The sequence below is a fragment of the Macrotis lagotis genome, chromosome 5 (assembly GCF_037893015.1).
Source record: "Macrotis lagotis isolate mMagLag1 chromosome 5, bilby.v1.9.chrom.fasta, whole genome shotgun sequence".
NCBI classification, from domain to species: domain Eukaryota; kingdom Metazoa; phylum Chordata; class Mammalia; order Peramelemorphia; family Peramelidae; genus Macrotis; species Macrotis lagotis.
Genome location: NC_133662.1, coordinates 23681544 through 23698224, shown reverse-complemented (window position 1 = coordinate 23698224; position 16681 = coordinate 23681544). Strand labels below are relative to the sequence as shown.

Sequence of the window (16681 nt, the reverse complement as noted above, 5' to 3'; positions counted from 1 at the left end):
TACTCTAGTGAATGTGTCAATCTGTACTGAATAAATAAATTTGTTTATAGACGTGTTCTGTATTAGCTTCCACTCTTTCACAGTGCTTTGCCAAACAAAATCCCACTAGAAGTAGGATGTTCACACCCGAGTAGGAGTTTCTTGGATAAATATTTTTACTATATTGAGACCAAAACCACTTCTACAAATTTCAGACTTTGATTGAAATAGTATATTCCTTTTGGGTTTTTTTTTCTTCCCATCTCCTCCACTGGCAGCCACTCATGCATTACCTTGCCTCTTCTTACCTCCCACTGCTAAGGTGAACAAGAAAGAGGTTGCTTACAAACAGAGAGAACCAGGCAGTCATGAGTGCTGAGCAATAATGGGACCAACCCCACCCTAGTGCTTCCACTAGGAAATGGACTTGGGGGTAAGGGAGGAAGACTGTTAAGAAAACCCTCCATTTGTAAAAGTTTGCATAAAGCTGGAGAAATTTGTTTTCCTCTCCTTTACATCTCCACTTCCCTCTTTAGATAATTCATTACATAAATTTTATATATATATATATATATATATATATATATATATATATATGAGGGCAAATACATCACAAAGTGATTGCTTGAGTATTACATCAATCAAATACCTAAAGAAGAAAATCCTCAAGAATCTCCTGGTAAGAGTTATGGAGAAGAATTTTGTGAAGTCATTTTTTTTTCAGTATTCTCTCAAAAATGCTGCATCCCTCAAAAGGATTCATTTTTCTTGTCTCAAAAGAAGTATTGATTTCACTGTAGACTTTCTGAAGTTTAATTTTAAGGAAAATAATGACAGTAATTAACAATCCTTTAAGGTTTTCAATACCTTTTATATGAATCATATCATATGAATCTCATAGGATAAGGAAAAATGAGGTTGAGAGAGTATAAGTGACTTGTCCATAATTTAAATATACATCTTCATTCCAAATCTAGCACTGTCTTCTACCAAAGTCAAACTGCTTTAACAATAATTTATTTAACCATAGTTGTTACATTATTTTCAAACTTGCTCACATGTCTTGGAAGTGAGATGGCCTGTGGATGATCACAGTATCAATGAAGAGCTGTGGAAGCAACATTTTCAATTCACCTTACTCATTTTAGCCTCACCTTAGCCCTTTGAGGTAGATACTACAGATAATATTACTTCCATTTTTCCAAACAAGTAAACTAAAGACAGATGAAATTTGTCCAACTTTCTGCCCACAATGCCATGTTGCCTTTTTTTTCAGTTTGGTTTTATTTTTTGAGATTTCATCTCCCCATCTCTCTCTCTTGGGAGAATTTCAGTGGCCACTCAGTCCTACTGTTGCTCTTTGAAGATGCCTGCCAAGAGAAGGACCTCCTTCAGAGGCCAGACATAGTGTGGACACCCAATTGACTTTAAAGGTCTCAGAACTCCTAACATCTACCAACCTCTAGCTCACCAGGGCAGCTTGAGCTTCCTCTAAAGCAGATTATTTGAAATAATGACCTCTTTTATTCTTGAAATAATAGGCTACTTTCATGTTATAGTCAGCAATGACAAAACTCTAATAGCAAGCAGCTACTATTAATTTGGCTTTTTTAAAGCAGTAAATAGTAACAAAATCCTATAACCTCAACCCCAGCACCATCAGTCCTTGACTTGCCCTTTATCCTTGGCTAAATAGCATGACCTCTGAGGTTCATTTTTCTTATCTGGAGGAAAAGGAAAAGAGAGCAAGATGGTTGTGCCAATCCAAACACATGACAAGTTAGTTCCAAACTAGTTCACATAGCTTTGTAGTGGGATGACCTGTGTGACACAGTATCATGAAAGCACTATGGAGGTCTGACCATTAGAGAGATCAGTGAGCTCAGCAAGAGCTTTGGCAAAAATTGATTTATAGGAATGCAAGATGATATATTCTACTTTTCCAAGAATATTTCAGTAACCCTTACAATGAATTTCTTGAGGCATTACTAAATATATTGACTTTTTGTATCCTTCAGTTCACAATACAGTACAGAAAAAGCATCTACCCCTGGTTTGGCACTTGTTCTCCTTTTCAGTAAATCTCAATACCACCTAACCCACCCATGCAAGATAGGGAATGGGTAGAGAAAAAGAGAACTGGTTATTAGGAAAGGGAATGCAAAAATTTTAGCTGCATAACTTCATATTTGCTGTTTCAAATCTCTGGACCTCAGCTCTTGCATATGTAAAATGAGATCAGCCCTTCCAACTCTACCTCCTGTACTTCCTTTGGTAGGACTCCTTTGTAACTACCAAGTATTTTAGCAACCCTTTCTTAAAGTTTTGTTGGAAATAGTTTTTGAACTGGAACTTTGATTTCATTGGTACAGGGAGCTCTTAATGAAATCCCCCCCAGTAGTACAAATCAGTACGTACTCTACAACTTAGAGCCTGACAGAGTTGCCCGGAGCACTTGGAGATCAATGAATTACTCAGGGTCACACAGCCTATACGTCGAAAACTAGAAGCCAGATTTTCCTGACTGTAAGTATAGTCAGGCCATATCACCCTTGCTTGATATACAGGTATTTAAATGTATGAGTCATTAATCTTCATAGACGAAAAGGGGAACTTTCAGGAAATTTCACCTAAGGTCCTTATAGTCCTTTACTTACAGCTGCCCTCTTAGAGCTAATGTTGGAGAGCCTCGATATGGTGAACAACAGAGGGGAACCTAGAAAAAAATGGAGAATAAGAGTTTGATGAACATATTCATTTCCAGTCACTATGATTTTACTGAGGTACTTTGTAGGATTATTTTCAGAAGCACTTCCTAAAATTTCACATAAATAATAATAGAGATTTCTATCATTATCTCTTTTTTTTTAATGAATTGGACAATTTTTATGCAATGGTTCAGTTTAAATTCAATTATTCGGAAACAAAAGAGTACTATTCTGTTTATCTGCTGCCTGAGGACCTGCCTAACCAAATGTAGAGAGACCTATGCCCAGAAGGTTGACCTCCAGACGCAAAAGTGGATGCAACCACCTAATTGGGTTGTGATCTGCATCAAGAGAAGCACCAGCCACATGAAATCACATATCGTAGAGGATGGAAATTCCATAATTAAACCTCTGTGAATAAGAACAAAATATAGTCTGTCAAATATTAATTCACAAAGTCTATCATCTGTATCTTTTTCACTTCCAAGAATGAAGTGGTCCTTATATAGCACTTTGTAACCATTGAACATTTGGTTTATTGACAGAAGAGATACCTTTTGACAATACACTTTTCCCTTGCTTTTGACAAGGTCTTGAATTTTCTGTTAAGATGTTTCAAATGATTTTTAGCAGTTTCTACAAGAAACCCTCCAATGGCTCTGCTAATCAATTTATGTTGATTAGAAGTTTCACAGCACTTTTTTTCTCTGAAATGACAGTGAAATCTCAGAGGATTTGTGCAGTAAAAAGAATGCTGAATTTGGAATCGAAGGATCTGAGTTAAAACCTGGCCCGACCTAGTACTACCTAAGTGACTTTGGGCAAGTCACTTCCCTTTTGGGGGGGTCTCCTCATCTCTACAATAATGACACTAAACCAGATGACCTTGAAGCTCTCAGCTCCTTGGAGAGAGTACACCCCCCCCACACACAAACACACAATGAAGTCACAGATGGTTGATTCACAGATGTTCAAAACACTTTGATTCATTGTGCAGGTGTTTGTTTATTGTGAATTTGTATTCAGAGTCACAGACAAAATAGATAGAGTGCTGGCCTTGAAATCAATAAGACCAGGTTCTATCTCTCTTCTGACATAGAGGGGCTATATGATCCTGGGTAAATCTCTTAACTTCTCAGAGCTCCAAGCAGCAGTTGAGAAAGCTCAACAAACTGATGCTGTCACAGACCCAGACTTTCCCCTTTCCCCATCCAAAAAAATAGTGAAAATGCCTGGTTATCTCCAGGAATTTTGACCCACATCTCTTCTTGACCATACACAGCAGGTGACCTTCCACCCTTACAAACTGGACCATATTTTTTAAAAAGCTTCTAGACAGAACTGTTCATTTTAGAAAAATACTGAGTTTGTTTCTCAGTTCAAGTACATAGAGTTAATTCCATTGCATAAAACATTCACTCTTACTTCATTCTTACTCGGGGTGATTCGATAGTTCAGTCCACTCTTGATTGCCCAGGGATTTATCCAAGTGAGGGTTCTTCAGGTTCTTACTGCTTCTTCACAACTACCTTCCCCTTTGAGGTCTCTTACCCTGTGGGCCATTTAGGGTTTGGTGGCACTTGTACCCAAAAGACTAAGACAAGGTGTAGTGAACCTATGGCAACTACATTTCTGACTTTTCAAGGTAGGTACTGTGGTTTTTAAAAAGTTGAAATCTACTTTTTAAATGAAGGTTTGGGGATTATCTATATTTGAGTTAGCCATGCTTTCCATTTTTTATAATAGATAATTAAGATTTTTCTGCTCAAATGATTCCCATTTACTGAAAGAAGAGCAGTCTCTGACACTGGGAGACAGTAAAATGTGAAATAATATGAGCTATACTATAGTTAATCTGGATACCTCCTGCAACAAAATTAGCTGCCACAAATGTAGCTATCATAGACTAACAACAGCCTTGTACACCCATGGTGTTACTTCTGCCCATCTCAGTTATCATTACTATTGGGGTTGTTTTTTATTTTTTTTCTTAGTCATTATCACAAATGGAGTTTGCAAAACTTTAATTACTTCTCTCCCAGCACTGATTGCTGCCCATTTTCTTATATTCCATGGTTTGATTTTTAATGAGACAGACTTTAGCGATTCTATTGTTTGTTTTCCTTCCTTGCCTCTTATCTTTGCTGTCCAAGGCCTGAGTACCTTGAAAACAGAACTGAATAATATTGTCCCAGAGCCAGAATACCAGAGAAGTTTATTTTGTTAGCTCTTCCATAAAGTGTAGCTATTTATCAAAACGGCATCATTTTTAGCAACTGGGTACTTGAATTTTAAAATTTTGGACTCAACAAAACAATTTGACAATGTTGTTTTAGAAGACTTGGATACTGTCTCTCTGGCACACAAAGCAGTTTAGCTTGATTGATGCAAAAGTTTACACCATTGGCAGATAAACAGTGAGTGGAAGCCCAGAATTGATCCCAGTGGAAATCCAGAGCTGATCTCATTGTAAGCATTCTGCTACAGTGTTGCTCACCCGTGGCTTACCAGGTTGCTAATTTATTTCCCTCTAGCAGTAACTGCTTGTGGTCAGACTACATAGGCAGTGAGTGTTTGGTCCAAACCCAGTTCTCCTCAGGATGTATTATGTCTCAACCAAAGTTTACATAGTAGACACATATGGACATTTGCAAAATTGTTCAAGTATCATTTCATGTAGATTAATATTTTTTTTTAAAAAAACTATCATATAGTCCATTGTAGACAGGACTTGAATTTTCCAATCTTTGTTCAGTTAGTGCATTCCATAACACACATACCCACACACACACACACACACACACACACACACACACACACTCATGCACACACTCATGCACACACACACACATACAGCTTATAATAATTGTATACATCTGTGTTTTGATTGTTTATAGCATAAGGAAGCTAAAGAAAAGTTTGGTATTATTGACAAAAGACGAACATTATGAAATGTGTATATAATAGATAAATGTATGTATGTATATAGATATACAAAGCAAACTGCTAAGAACTGTTTTCATAAATGTAGCACTTCCACAATCCACAGTAGAAAGTGAACCAAAATGAAATTTTAAAACAAAGCCCATCTTTAGCTCCTTAGGTTAATTATTTATTTTTATCTCCAAATAATTTGTTTCATCCTTGCATATGTGGCTTAACTGAGAAAGCTAGGGAAACAAGACAAGTCATCTTTTAATGACCACATTTTAGAGTTGACATTTTTATTCCCCAAAGCCTCAAATCAGCCCAGAATGACTTGTTTAATAACTCAAAGACTGACAACATTTCAAAATTCTGGCTCTTTAGTAAAGTAGGAAGAAGTGAAGGTAGATGAGAGCACATTTAAAATTTAAAAATCTTGTGTTTTAATGGTACCAGGTTATTTGAAATGGAATGCAAGCTAATGCTACATTCTTTTTTTCTTTTTCTTTTTTCATCCTGGCAATCATTGTCACATCCAAGAATGCCTCTTATTCAAAGGGCCAGGCTCTTTCCAGTGTTCTTAAATGTCAGATTTATACTACCTGACAACTGATCCTCAATGATTTTCACAGGATATACGTGTGTGTGTGTGTGTGTGTGTGTGTGTGTAAAATGTTGGAAATGTTACACAAAGATAAAAAATATAGAACGACAAACAAAGGGTTATGAGTAACCATGCTACAAGTCATGTGGTTCAGCTTAGTCTTTCAGATATTCAGAGTAAGAACAAAATTATCAAAAACGAAGAGTCTCATGGTAATGTTACAAACAAGATATGCCTATTTGTATTTATGTTTTACTAATGAAGTTCAGGCCTAGTTCTTTCTTTGATTGGGAAGGCTCAAGCTACCATTTCAGTTTCTTTGGCTCTAATTAAATCACTTGCCCACCCACATTCACTAGGGCAAGACAGAAGGTCATATTTTAGCTTTTAGAAAACAATTGTCTAACTCTGATATGTTGCCCCCATGCTATAGAAATTTACATTTTTAAAACAAAGCAAGATGTTTTTCATAGCACAGGCAAAGCAAAGCAACTCTCCTCACTATTGGAGGCGAACTGAAGGAGGTATGGTCAGTTAAAAGTAGTGTTATAATGGAAAGACAGTGGACTTAAAAGTCAGAGGACTATCTCTGCCACTTAGCCTAAATGATCTTAGACAAGACATTGCCCCTCTCTGAGCCTTAGTTTCCTCATTTGAAAAATGATGGGGAAGTGGGGTTAGACCAGATGATCTTGGATCCTTTCCAACTTTAAATCCTGTATTCTTCACTTTTATTGCCATAGGTTGAGTATAATAAACCAGGAAGGGGGAGGGGAGCAGAGCATGTGTTGTTGTTCAGTCCTGTCCTACACTTTGTCATCCTATTTGGGACTTTTTTGGCAAGGATACTGGAATAATTTGCCATTTCCTTCTCTAGTTTATTTTCCAAATGAGAAAACTGAGCCAACAGTTAAGTGACTAGCCCAGGATCCCATAGCAATTAAGTATCTAAGGCTAGATTTGAACTCAGGAATATGAGTCTTCCTGATACTAAACCTGGAATTCTATCCATTGCACCACCTGTCTGCCCAGAGAATATATTATGCCATAGCTAAAATCCCCATCTGCAGTTCCTATTTAAATATGCTCATAATTTATTTTTTACTGTTATTTTTTTTGTTCAAGAAGGAACCTAGTAAGTCAAGTATAGTTGAGTAATAAATGTCTTTTACAAATGAAATTCTTTGGCTTTCCCAGTTCCTCAGTCCATCTACCTATAATATATCTCTTGGAACACAAATTCCTTTAAATGTATTCTTTCACTTTTTTAGGATAAACATAGGCTTTCACGAGACCTGGCCTTTACTTCCAGCTCAAGTCTAGTGTTTTGAACCTGACAAATACTTTTCCCCCAGTCCCCTACCTCATTCTTCTAAAAAGTTTTCTCATGCATGCCCCAAAGAATGATGCAGCCAGCAGCAACTAGACCAGCTCTGGTGGCCTCCAAATGATCCCAGATGCAAATCATCAGTCCTTCATATAATTGGGAAGTTGACCCCTCTTACATATGGTGGTGTCTAAAGGGAAGGACTGAGCAAAGGTACTCCAAAGCTTTTTATTGTTCTCTTACCACTGGATTTAACCCAAATTGGGAAATTCTAAATACACCCATGCACAGCCACATTATTTTCTCAGCCCTGAATCAGATTCTGAGCACAGTTTTCCCTAAGATTTCAAGCAAAAACACATGGTACATCTTTAACCCCTTTCAGGTCTTAAAGGCTATATGCACTTTACTAACTGTATCTTTCAGAGAATCCTTCTGCCAGGGTTATCAGCATCTTTGAACATTATGCTCATTTATCTGGAAATTGCAACAGTATGAAGAAATAAAAGGTTTTTCCAAAAGATATAGTGAAATAATGGGAAAATGAAGATTAAAAACACATTCCATTACAGAATCGTTTAAGAGATTAAACTACTATTCTAATCATAGTTCATAGATTTTGAGCTAGAGAAGATTTCAAATATAATTTAGACCAACTCAGTCATTTAACAAATGAGGAAACTGAGGCTGAGAGAGATTAAATGACTTACCCAAAATTACACAAGTAGGATGTAGCAGAACCAAGGATTCAAAATTCAAACTCCAAATTCAAATCAGGATTCAAATTAAAATTCTGACTCTAAATCCACTGATTCCTTCCTTATTCTATATTCTATATACTATGGAAACACCATTATTGTCCCATGAGATAGGCTCTGAGGACCTCAGAGTCCAATCCACTGTTCCATCTCAGTACTCTAATTATTCTGACCTAATTTTAGGAATTCATGCATCTGCTGTTGGTATTTCTTGTGAGAATTATTAGCTCTCTTTAATAGCTGTAATTTTTATTTAAAAAGTATTTAATGTTTTGTTACTCTTTTGGGGATCACTCCTCTGGATAGATTCTTAGACGTAATGGTCTTGGCCGAGAATTTCCTCAGTGAATATTATATCCACTAGTATATAAGTTCTGCCCACTCATTGAGATTGGCAGCTCCTCCCTTCTTGATCATTTTGGACACTGTCACCCTCAAGTCCTGGCATCTAAGGCAGCTAAGTGGTACAGTGGATAGAGCACTGGCCCTGGAGTCAGGAGGACCTGAGTTACAATCTGGCCTCAGACACTTAATAATTACCTAGCTGTGTGACCTTGGGTAATTCATTTAACCCCATTGCCTTGCAAAAACCAATAAATATATAAATATAATAATAATAATAATAATAATAATATCTAAATAGATAAAGTGCCCCTTCTGCCCCAAACTGCTTCTGGAAGTCTCTAGTTCCATGCCATCTACAGGTCACTTCAGAGGCCAAATTCTTCCCCTTATCAGGCTTCCACTGAAGTGACTTTTAAAGGTCATCAGGGAGTGTTCTTCCTATCCAATGGGCCTTTTTCCAATTTCCTTAAGGAACCTCATAAAACAATGACCCGACTGACCCCATTTTTATAAGTAGTTTAATACATTGTTATTGGCCCCTTTTCTGTAATGAGGTCCTACACTTCCAAGGATCAATTGCCTCAAAGAACCAACGACAAACATTCTAATATGCATTAGAACGCATACAAATCATCCATAAATCCTTATTTCACTGTATTACGTAATAATATTACTCTATGGTCACATTGCCTTTCCTAATTAGTAACTCTGCTTCCCGTCATCTGTAGGCAAAAGAAAAATATTAAATAGATGGTCCATAACAAATAAATGTTTCATGTAAATAATGTTATCTGGGTAAAAGTACAATCTTTAGGTTTTCATCTTCATTTCTTTCCATCCCATCTTATTCTTCTATTCCCTTTTTGTTTAGTACTTGAAATAGTTATTGTTTTCTAGGAAACTTAAGAGTATCTATTATGCATCTTCATAACCTTTCAAAATTATTATAAAAGAACACAAGAGAAGAAAGAGTACAAAAAGAATGAGCCCCATGAGTCACAGGTCAAGAATAAATTATAAATATAAGCATTGGTGCAGTGAACAAGACTCTAGTGATATAAACCCAGGAATTGGATTCAAATCCCAGATATGTTATCTGCTCCATACTTTACATCCAACTAGTTGCTTCAGCTTCTGTTTCTTCAGTAGAAATGAAGAGTTTGGACTTTGAATATCTCTTGCAATGTTTAATCTATGATCTTTTGTTTTCTGTCATAATGTAGGAAAGCCTTTGCACAAATATAATTTTTACCTGAATCTGGTGTTAACATACTCAGAGACATACTTTGTAATAGAGTTCCTTATTCTGAAAACAATATTTCCTTTAACTTAACTTAACTTAACTTTATTCCCTAAGTATATACTAAATAGAGGACAACTAAGTGGAGCAGTGAATAAAGTGCTAAGCCTGGAGTCAGGAAGTCTCATCTTCCTGTTTTCAAATTCAATTTGACACTTTTCAAAACTGAGGGACCCTGGGCAAGTCACTTAATCTTGTTTGCCTCAGTTTTCAAATTTGTAAAATGAACTGGAAAATAAAATGGCAAAGTACTCCAGTACCTTTGCCAAGGAAACTCCAAATGGAGTAATCAAGAGTCCGAAATTACTAAAAATCAGTAACAGCATACTAAATAATGATAGTACATGAGTATATTGGTGAAGCTAAAATATTTCCAATCAACAGCATATGTGCCTGTCTATCAGGAGTAGTGCAAATGTAGTTATACAAAGTAATGTTTCACCACTAGACAGTGGAAGATACCTTCATTAGTTTAGGTAAAAATTAGGAACTATATAGATATCTGAGTGGAAACTCTTAAAAGCTAAAATTGATTTCTCCTCTTTCCTGCCTCATGACTATTTTGCTTTGCCAATTTTTAAAGATGCTTATCATGTATCTGAGCTGGGTTTTTTTTTTTTCACCAGAATTACCATTGGATATATACTAGTAATAGGGCATAACTTTGCCACCCATCATTAATAAAGCTGTTGGTAGAATTAAAATTTAAGAAACCAAACCAGTGAATATAAATAAGCAAGTTGGTTGGTTGTTTGGACCAAATGTTTCCTTGTGTTAAGTATTAAACAGTGAAGGAGGGGGAGGGTCTCTGTTGGTTTTGTTTTTCCCATTTAACAAACATTAATTTATTATGAAAAAAAGGGAAAGAAAAGTGACTTGAGTTTCATGGAAACTTACAAGGCTACAGGGAAAAAATCTCACTGAGCAGGGAAAAGGATGATACAATCTGAACCTATCATTTCATCTGTATAGGGAACTATGAAACTCCATTCCCCCAAAAGCATATTTGCTTATCCATTCATCCAGCATTCATCAAGCAGTCAGTGTATGAGGGGTGGGAGATAGAAGTAAACAACCCCTTCCCTCAAGAAGTTTGCTTTCTGTTATGATCTCTGATTGTTTTCTTAGCACAATGAGGTTAAATGCTCCAGACATGTATATATATGCTATCTTACCATATATTTATAATTCCTCATTTTGGTAATGAAAAAACTGAGGCACAGACATTTTAAGCTTCTTGTCCAGCATCACACAGAAGCAAGGTCTTCCTAATTCTAAGGTATTCAATTCTAAAAAATCCTATTTCTATGGTATAGAAATTCACAAATGGCAAAAAGATTATCATCTTCATCTTGAATAATTCATTTATATTTTCTCACTCTGGGAAATACTCCAAAGATTGAGAAATGCTCATCCTTCCCCTATTCAGGCAAAGCAACAATCCATATTAAGTCTTCTTGTAGATGGTGTATATATCTTGCTTTATCAGGTTTTCCATTTCAGATCTCTAAAAGCCCTAACACACCAGAATAAAAATGTACTGAGATTGGGGATATAAACCCATAGTCACTATTTGCCAAGGTTCTAGAATAAAGGACCAAGACTGAGTCAAATTCAAATGAAGCTACTTGATTACACCAGCATTTTTCATTTTAATTTGATGCTAAAGGAGAAAAGTGGATTCATAGAGCAAAAGGAGTTATTAATAATAATATAAATACTTGAGATTTTTTACAAAGCATTTTTTTCCATTTTAATCCTTGGGAGAACAGATACTCACATTTCACATATGAGCTTACTCAGGCATGGGAACTTTAAGGAACCTGCCAGTCAGACAACCAGGAATTGTGGAAATCCAAGGTCTCCATGACTTCCAGGTCCAGAGCTCCATCTGCCACACTTTACTATTTCATTTTGCATAGGAAGAAACTAAAGTCAAGAAGAGAAATAACTTACTCAAATCCAAATGGAGAATTATTGATAGGACTAGGACTAGAACCTTTGTTTCAGGATACCCCATCACATTCTTTTCCTACCACTTCTCATTGAGCAACACACTGGAAGATAATTTTGTGAAACCACATTTCCATTTTTCTTTTTCTCTTATTGTTGTAGAACATAAGAACAATATCAGGTAATTTGACTCATCTCAAAAGTGCCATGATGATGTATGAAAATGATACATGAGAATTCCAATCCATGGACCTGTCACCTGGCATGAAGCTATAGGAACATGAACTACAGTAGAAAACTCTTGGAAGGGATATTCAGAAATCGACCTTTCTAGTGGCATGGGGAGCTCATTCGCTAATGGCCAGCTTGGAAACTTTTAAACTTGATTATTTCTTAGGTGAACCCAGCCAAGCCAACAGCTGCCTTTGAGCCAAAAACCCTTTCCTGAACAGGGTAGAATTCAGCCATTTACCTTTCATAGGAATCCAACTTTACACTCAGGTTCATTTATCTCGGTGTAAACTGTACAGGCATTTTAAATATTATGTTTATGTTAAAGGTTGTCACTGTGGTTGTAAAATTTAAAAATATCAAGGTCAGGGAGCTAAAAGTATTATTCTGGCATGATATTTGGCGGCCATAGTGGAAGGGGCAACTTCAAGGCCTGAGGCTCCCTTGCTTGTGGTTGTGGGGAGACACTTTATCCATTTCTGAAAGTTATTTGTGGCTCTCTCAGAAACTAATTTAACACTATTCTTCAGTACACAGACTTGAGGAGAAAGTTTGATTCTACTGGTCCATGTTAGAGAATTCATTCCAGTCTAGAAATGAAGTATGGTACCAGAGAAATGTAGAGCAAGGCAAGAAGAGAGCTCAAAGGAGTGAAAATTTAAACACATTTAGGCTTCCACTTTCCTGATTAATTAATTCATTGGGAGTGAACTGCATATGAGGACAACCAAAAGATGAGGAATCAGCAGGCAATGGGAGAAGAATGCAATATACTACTCATAGTCAAACAAGCACAAAGTAAGAATTAATCACGATTCTTGGAGGGAATGAGGTTGACTGAATATTCTGGCCAACTAGAAATTATTTTTTTGTGTTTGTACTTATTGACAGTTCATCTAAAATGTATCAGGCGTGGAGTCTCTACATTAGAAGGCATTGCCAGCCCATTTAGTTCAAACACTTCTAATGACAAGGAACTCTTTCAATAGTCAATCCATTTCAATTTTGGACAATTATCATTTTTAGAGATAGAGCTGAGATAGAGATTTTTAGAGATGAACGGAAATATGTCACCATTTAACTTCCCTCCTTCTGTCCATAATTCTGTTCCCCTGGAACTGTATAAAGTCTGATTGTCTGATTTCTCTTTCACGGGAAAACCCTTAAGATATCTGAACATTGTTATTGGGTCTCCCTTAAACTTTCTACTTGAGGCTAGCTTCCCCAGTTCTTTTTTTTTCGGGGGTTTTTTTTTGTTTGTTTGTTTTAGTTTTTTCAAGGCAATGGGGTTAAGTGGCTTCCCCAAGGCCACATGGCTAGGTAATTATTAAGTGTCTGAGGCCGGATTTGAACTCAGGTGCTCCTGACTCCAAGGCCAGTGCTCTATCCACTGCGCCACCTAACCGCCCCTTCCCCAGTTCTTTTAAACAATCCTGATATGATGTGATGATTTTATTTTTATCTCATTATTCTTTGATAAACTTCAGTCAGTGTCATGTCCCTTTTAAAATTTGGTGCCCAGATCTGAGAACTATAAATGTGGTCTATCTGAGGTAAGTTTTTCAGGACCCTCTTTCTGGTAATACAGGGGGTTTTTAGTAGCCATCCTATGTTCTTTGTTGATCCACTAATCGGCATTCTTAGGCTGTAGTCACTCAACAAGCTACAAATTCTGTATCAGCATCCAGTCCACATCTCCCCATCTCGCCTAACAAAATATTCTGAGAGGCTTTGTCAGATACCTTACTGAATATTCGAGGATATTGAATCTGTAACATTCCAGGAATCTAATATCTTTGCCTTAGTAATCATAGTATACTTCACAGGATTCAGTCATTTTTTAATAAAGATCTAACTGTACCTCAGTTATCTTTCTGAACATAAATTCTTCCTGTGGGATTGTAAGTGGAGTCTGTCTGTAGAGGATGGAATAGTTCAGCTGAATATCTTCTGCCTTCAGGACATTAACTAGTTTTTAATTTGTTTTTTTTTCTCATGAATGCTCATTTTTCATCATCTGCATCTTCTCCCTCGAAAGTGCAACATAGGCAAAAAATTTCACAGCAAAGGTCTTACTTTAAGACCTTAATTTTAAGTATATAAATTATAAGTTGTTTTGTATCATGGTTTGCAGTAGGATTTTAATTCTAAAGATCTGGGCTTTTATTCTGTCTCACTCCAGGACTCAATCTGTGATTTCAGACCAGTTACCTGAACAGTGTGCCTCTGTTTCTCTATCTCATCAATGAAAGGAAAAATGATATTTTATTGTAGTCCAGAATTTTTTTAAAAATGCTCTTATGTTTTTAAATTTGAATTTTTATGTCACTGCATTAGCTTGTATTTACTTCCTATTGTTTCCATTTACTCTAATGAAAAGATTGAATCCTACCCTCTATATACAATCCATCATCTCATGAAAGATCAAAGTTTCTCCTGCTGCTCAGAGCTCCTCTGAGCCCACTTTATTTGGGATGAGGCAGAGGGTGGGAAGAGAGGAAACTAGAGGACTCGATTAGTGTCTGTTTACATAGCTTAGGACTGGGTCTATAAATTAGCCTTGGGAAGACTCTAATGAGTCAGTGATTTATAGACTATTAAGAGATTTGAGCTAGAAGTGATTCTTATGCATGGTGAATAGGGAACACATGCCTATAAAGGACCAACAGATTCAGCTCAGCATCTCTTCCACAGAGCCAGGCCCAGTCAATTAACAAAGCGGGATGTCATATTTTTGCATATCTGTTGCTTGCCTGAAATAGAAACACTAACCACTTGTTAACCACACTGATTTTTTTTTAAATAGACAAAGCAATTGCTTATGGCTTCTCTACTAGAAATGTTCAGATTAAGCCCACTCTTAGACTGCAGCCAGCATGGCCTCCACACAGGAAGGAGGTTCTGCTCTCTTCTTGGTCTCTTTTTCCTTGTTGCAGCTGATGTGATAATTCATTGCAGCTTTTCTTTCTCTTTGGACAGAGTGCCTACCGCAGAAATGGAATGACTTTCCTGGCCTGCTAATGTGGATGTGGATATGACTACAGCAGAAGGAAAGGCAACATTCTATGAAGGTGATTTTATTTTGCGCTGTTGGTGGAGAAGAGACAGGGCAGAAATACAAGTTGAGTTCTCCATCTGCCCAGGAGTTTGCTGGTTTGTTGTGACTATCAACAGGCTAACTCCAACTCTTTTCCAACCCCCTCAATCATTACTCTTGTTTACCAGATGGAACACTTAGCTAATTAGTGAAAGGATGTTTGGGATAGTGTGTAGGTGGACAAGAATGCAAATCACAGAGTTTTGAAATTTGCAATGGATTTACTGCTGTGGGCTCTTCTATCTAAAAAAGAGTATGTGTGTGTGTGTGTGTTTTGGGGGGGTGTTTTGAGTCTACATAGTTTCAATAATACATTTTGCAATCCAACTTTGGGATTTAAAAAAAAAGTAAGAGAATAATATTTATGACATCTCCATCTATTTTTCTCTTCTGTAACATTTATTCTCATTCTCTTCTCAAATCAAAAAATTGAAAAATGTTACCATTTTAAGACTCATCAAGGCCAGGGGGATATTAGAGAAGAAAAGCTATTGAGAGAAGTATGTGATACAGGCCTTGAAAGGCCTATCCAGAGAGCTTGACTTTATCCATTTATCTGTTTCCTACAGAAGCTCTATATTTTACCTTTCTTTTATATCCTTCCTGAAAAAGAAAATACTGTTATATTCTGAAAAAAATAACATTGCTTCCATTGCAGTTTGTAAGACTTGTAATTCTTTTTTATTAAAATTGTTATTGATAGATACTCAGAGAACTTGGATAAGAGGAAATTTTGTCTTCAATTATGTATTTTTTTCACAGTTCTATGTTTAACATTGTTTCTGTACACTCCCAAGAAACCTTTATGTGAAAAATGAATAAAAGTGAGAAATAAAATCATTTGTCATCACCTCCTTGTGACTAAATACTTGGATTGTTCTACAATAATTGCAAATGAAATCATTCCATATTATTCTTCATAATTCACTCTCTTACCTATTAACTGTTGCTTCTTCTGGATAAAATATGAATATCAGGAACTAAAAATTAGGATATATAATACAGTAAGATTTCCAAACAGTTTTGATGTTCCATCTGTGCTTGTTGAAATATATGATTAAACTTTTCTTTTTATCATCATTCTTATTTTTCTTGGCATCCCTAATCATAGAAAATTATAAGCTTGCAGTAAACATCCCAACTTTTTAAAGGACAGAATTTACTGTATTTGGTTTCAATCTGCCAGGCTTATAGAGGGAATAAAATTTTCAGGGCTGTTTTTTTCACATTAAAATTCCTTTTCTAGATGTATCACTCTCACTCCTCTTCCACCCCCATTTTACATTTGAAAGCATGAATGAGGCAGAAAATATGTTTGGGATTTTTTTATTTTGTTTTACCTGATCTACTTGAAAATCCAGAGAATGAAGACTCAACACACATTTCTCTCAGAAATATGACAGTTCCATGTTTTTGTTGGTCTGGCGTATGTTTGTCTATCTTGAACAGCCTGA

The 16681-nt window shown here is 36.3% G+C and overlaps 1 protein-coding gene across 7 annotated transcripts in view; it reads left to right on the top strand.

Annotated features, from left to right (window-relative positions):
* SUPT3H (SPT3 homolog, SAGA and STAGA complex component) overlaps positions 1 to 16307 on the top strand; it is a 682254-nt gene extending 665947 nt beyond the window's left edge. For all 7 annotated transcript variants that reach the window (XM_074237078.1, XM_074237076.1, XM_074237080.1 and 4 more), the window contains one exon: positions 15110 to 16307. In XM_074237078.1, coding sequence (XP_074093179.1) covers positions 15110 to 15151 — 42 coding nt within the window. In that variant the 3' untranslated portion in view covers positions 15152 to 16307. The remainder of the gene's footprint in view (positions 1 to 15109) is intronic.
* The last annotated feature ends 374 nt before the right edge of the window (positions 16308 to 16681 follow it).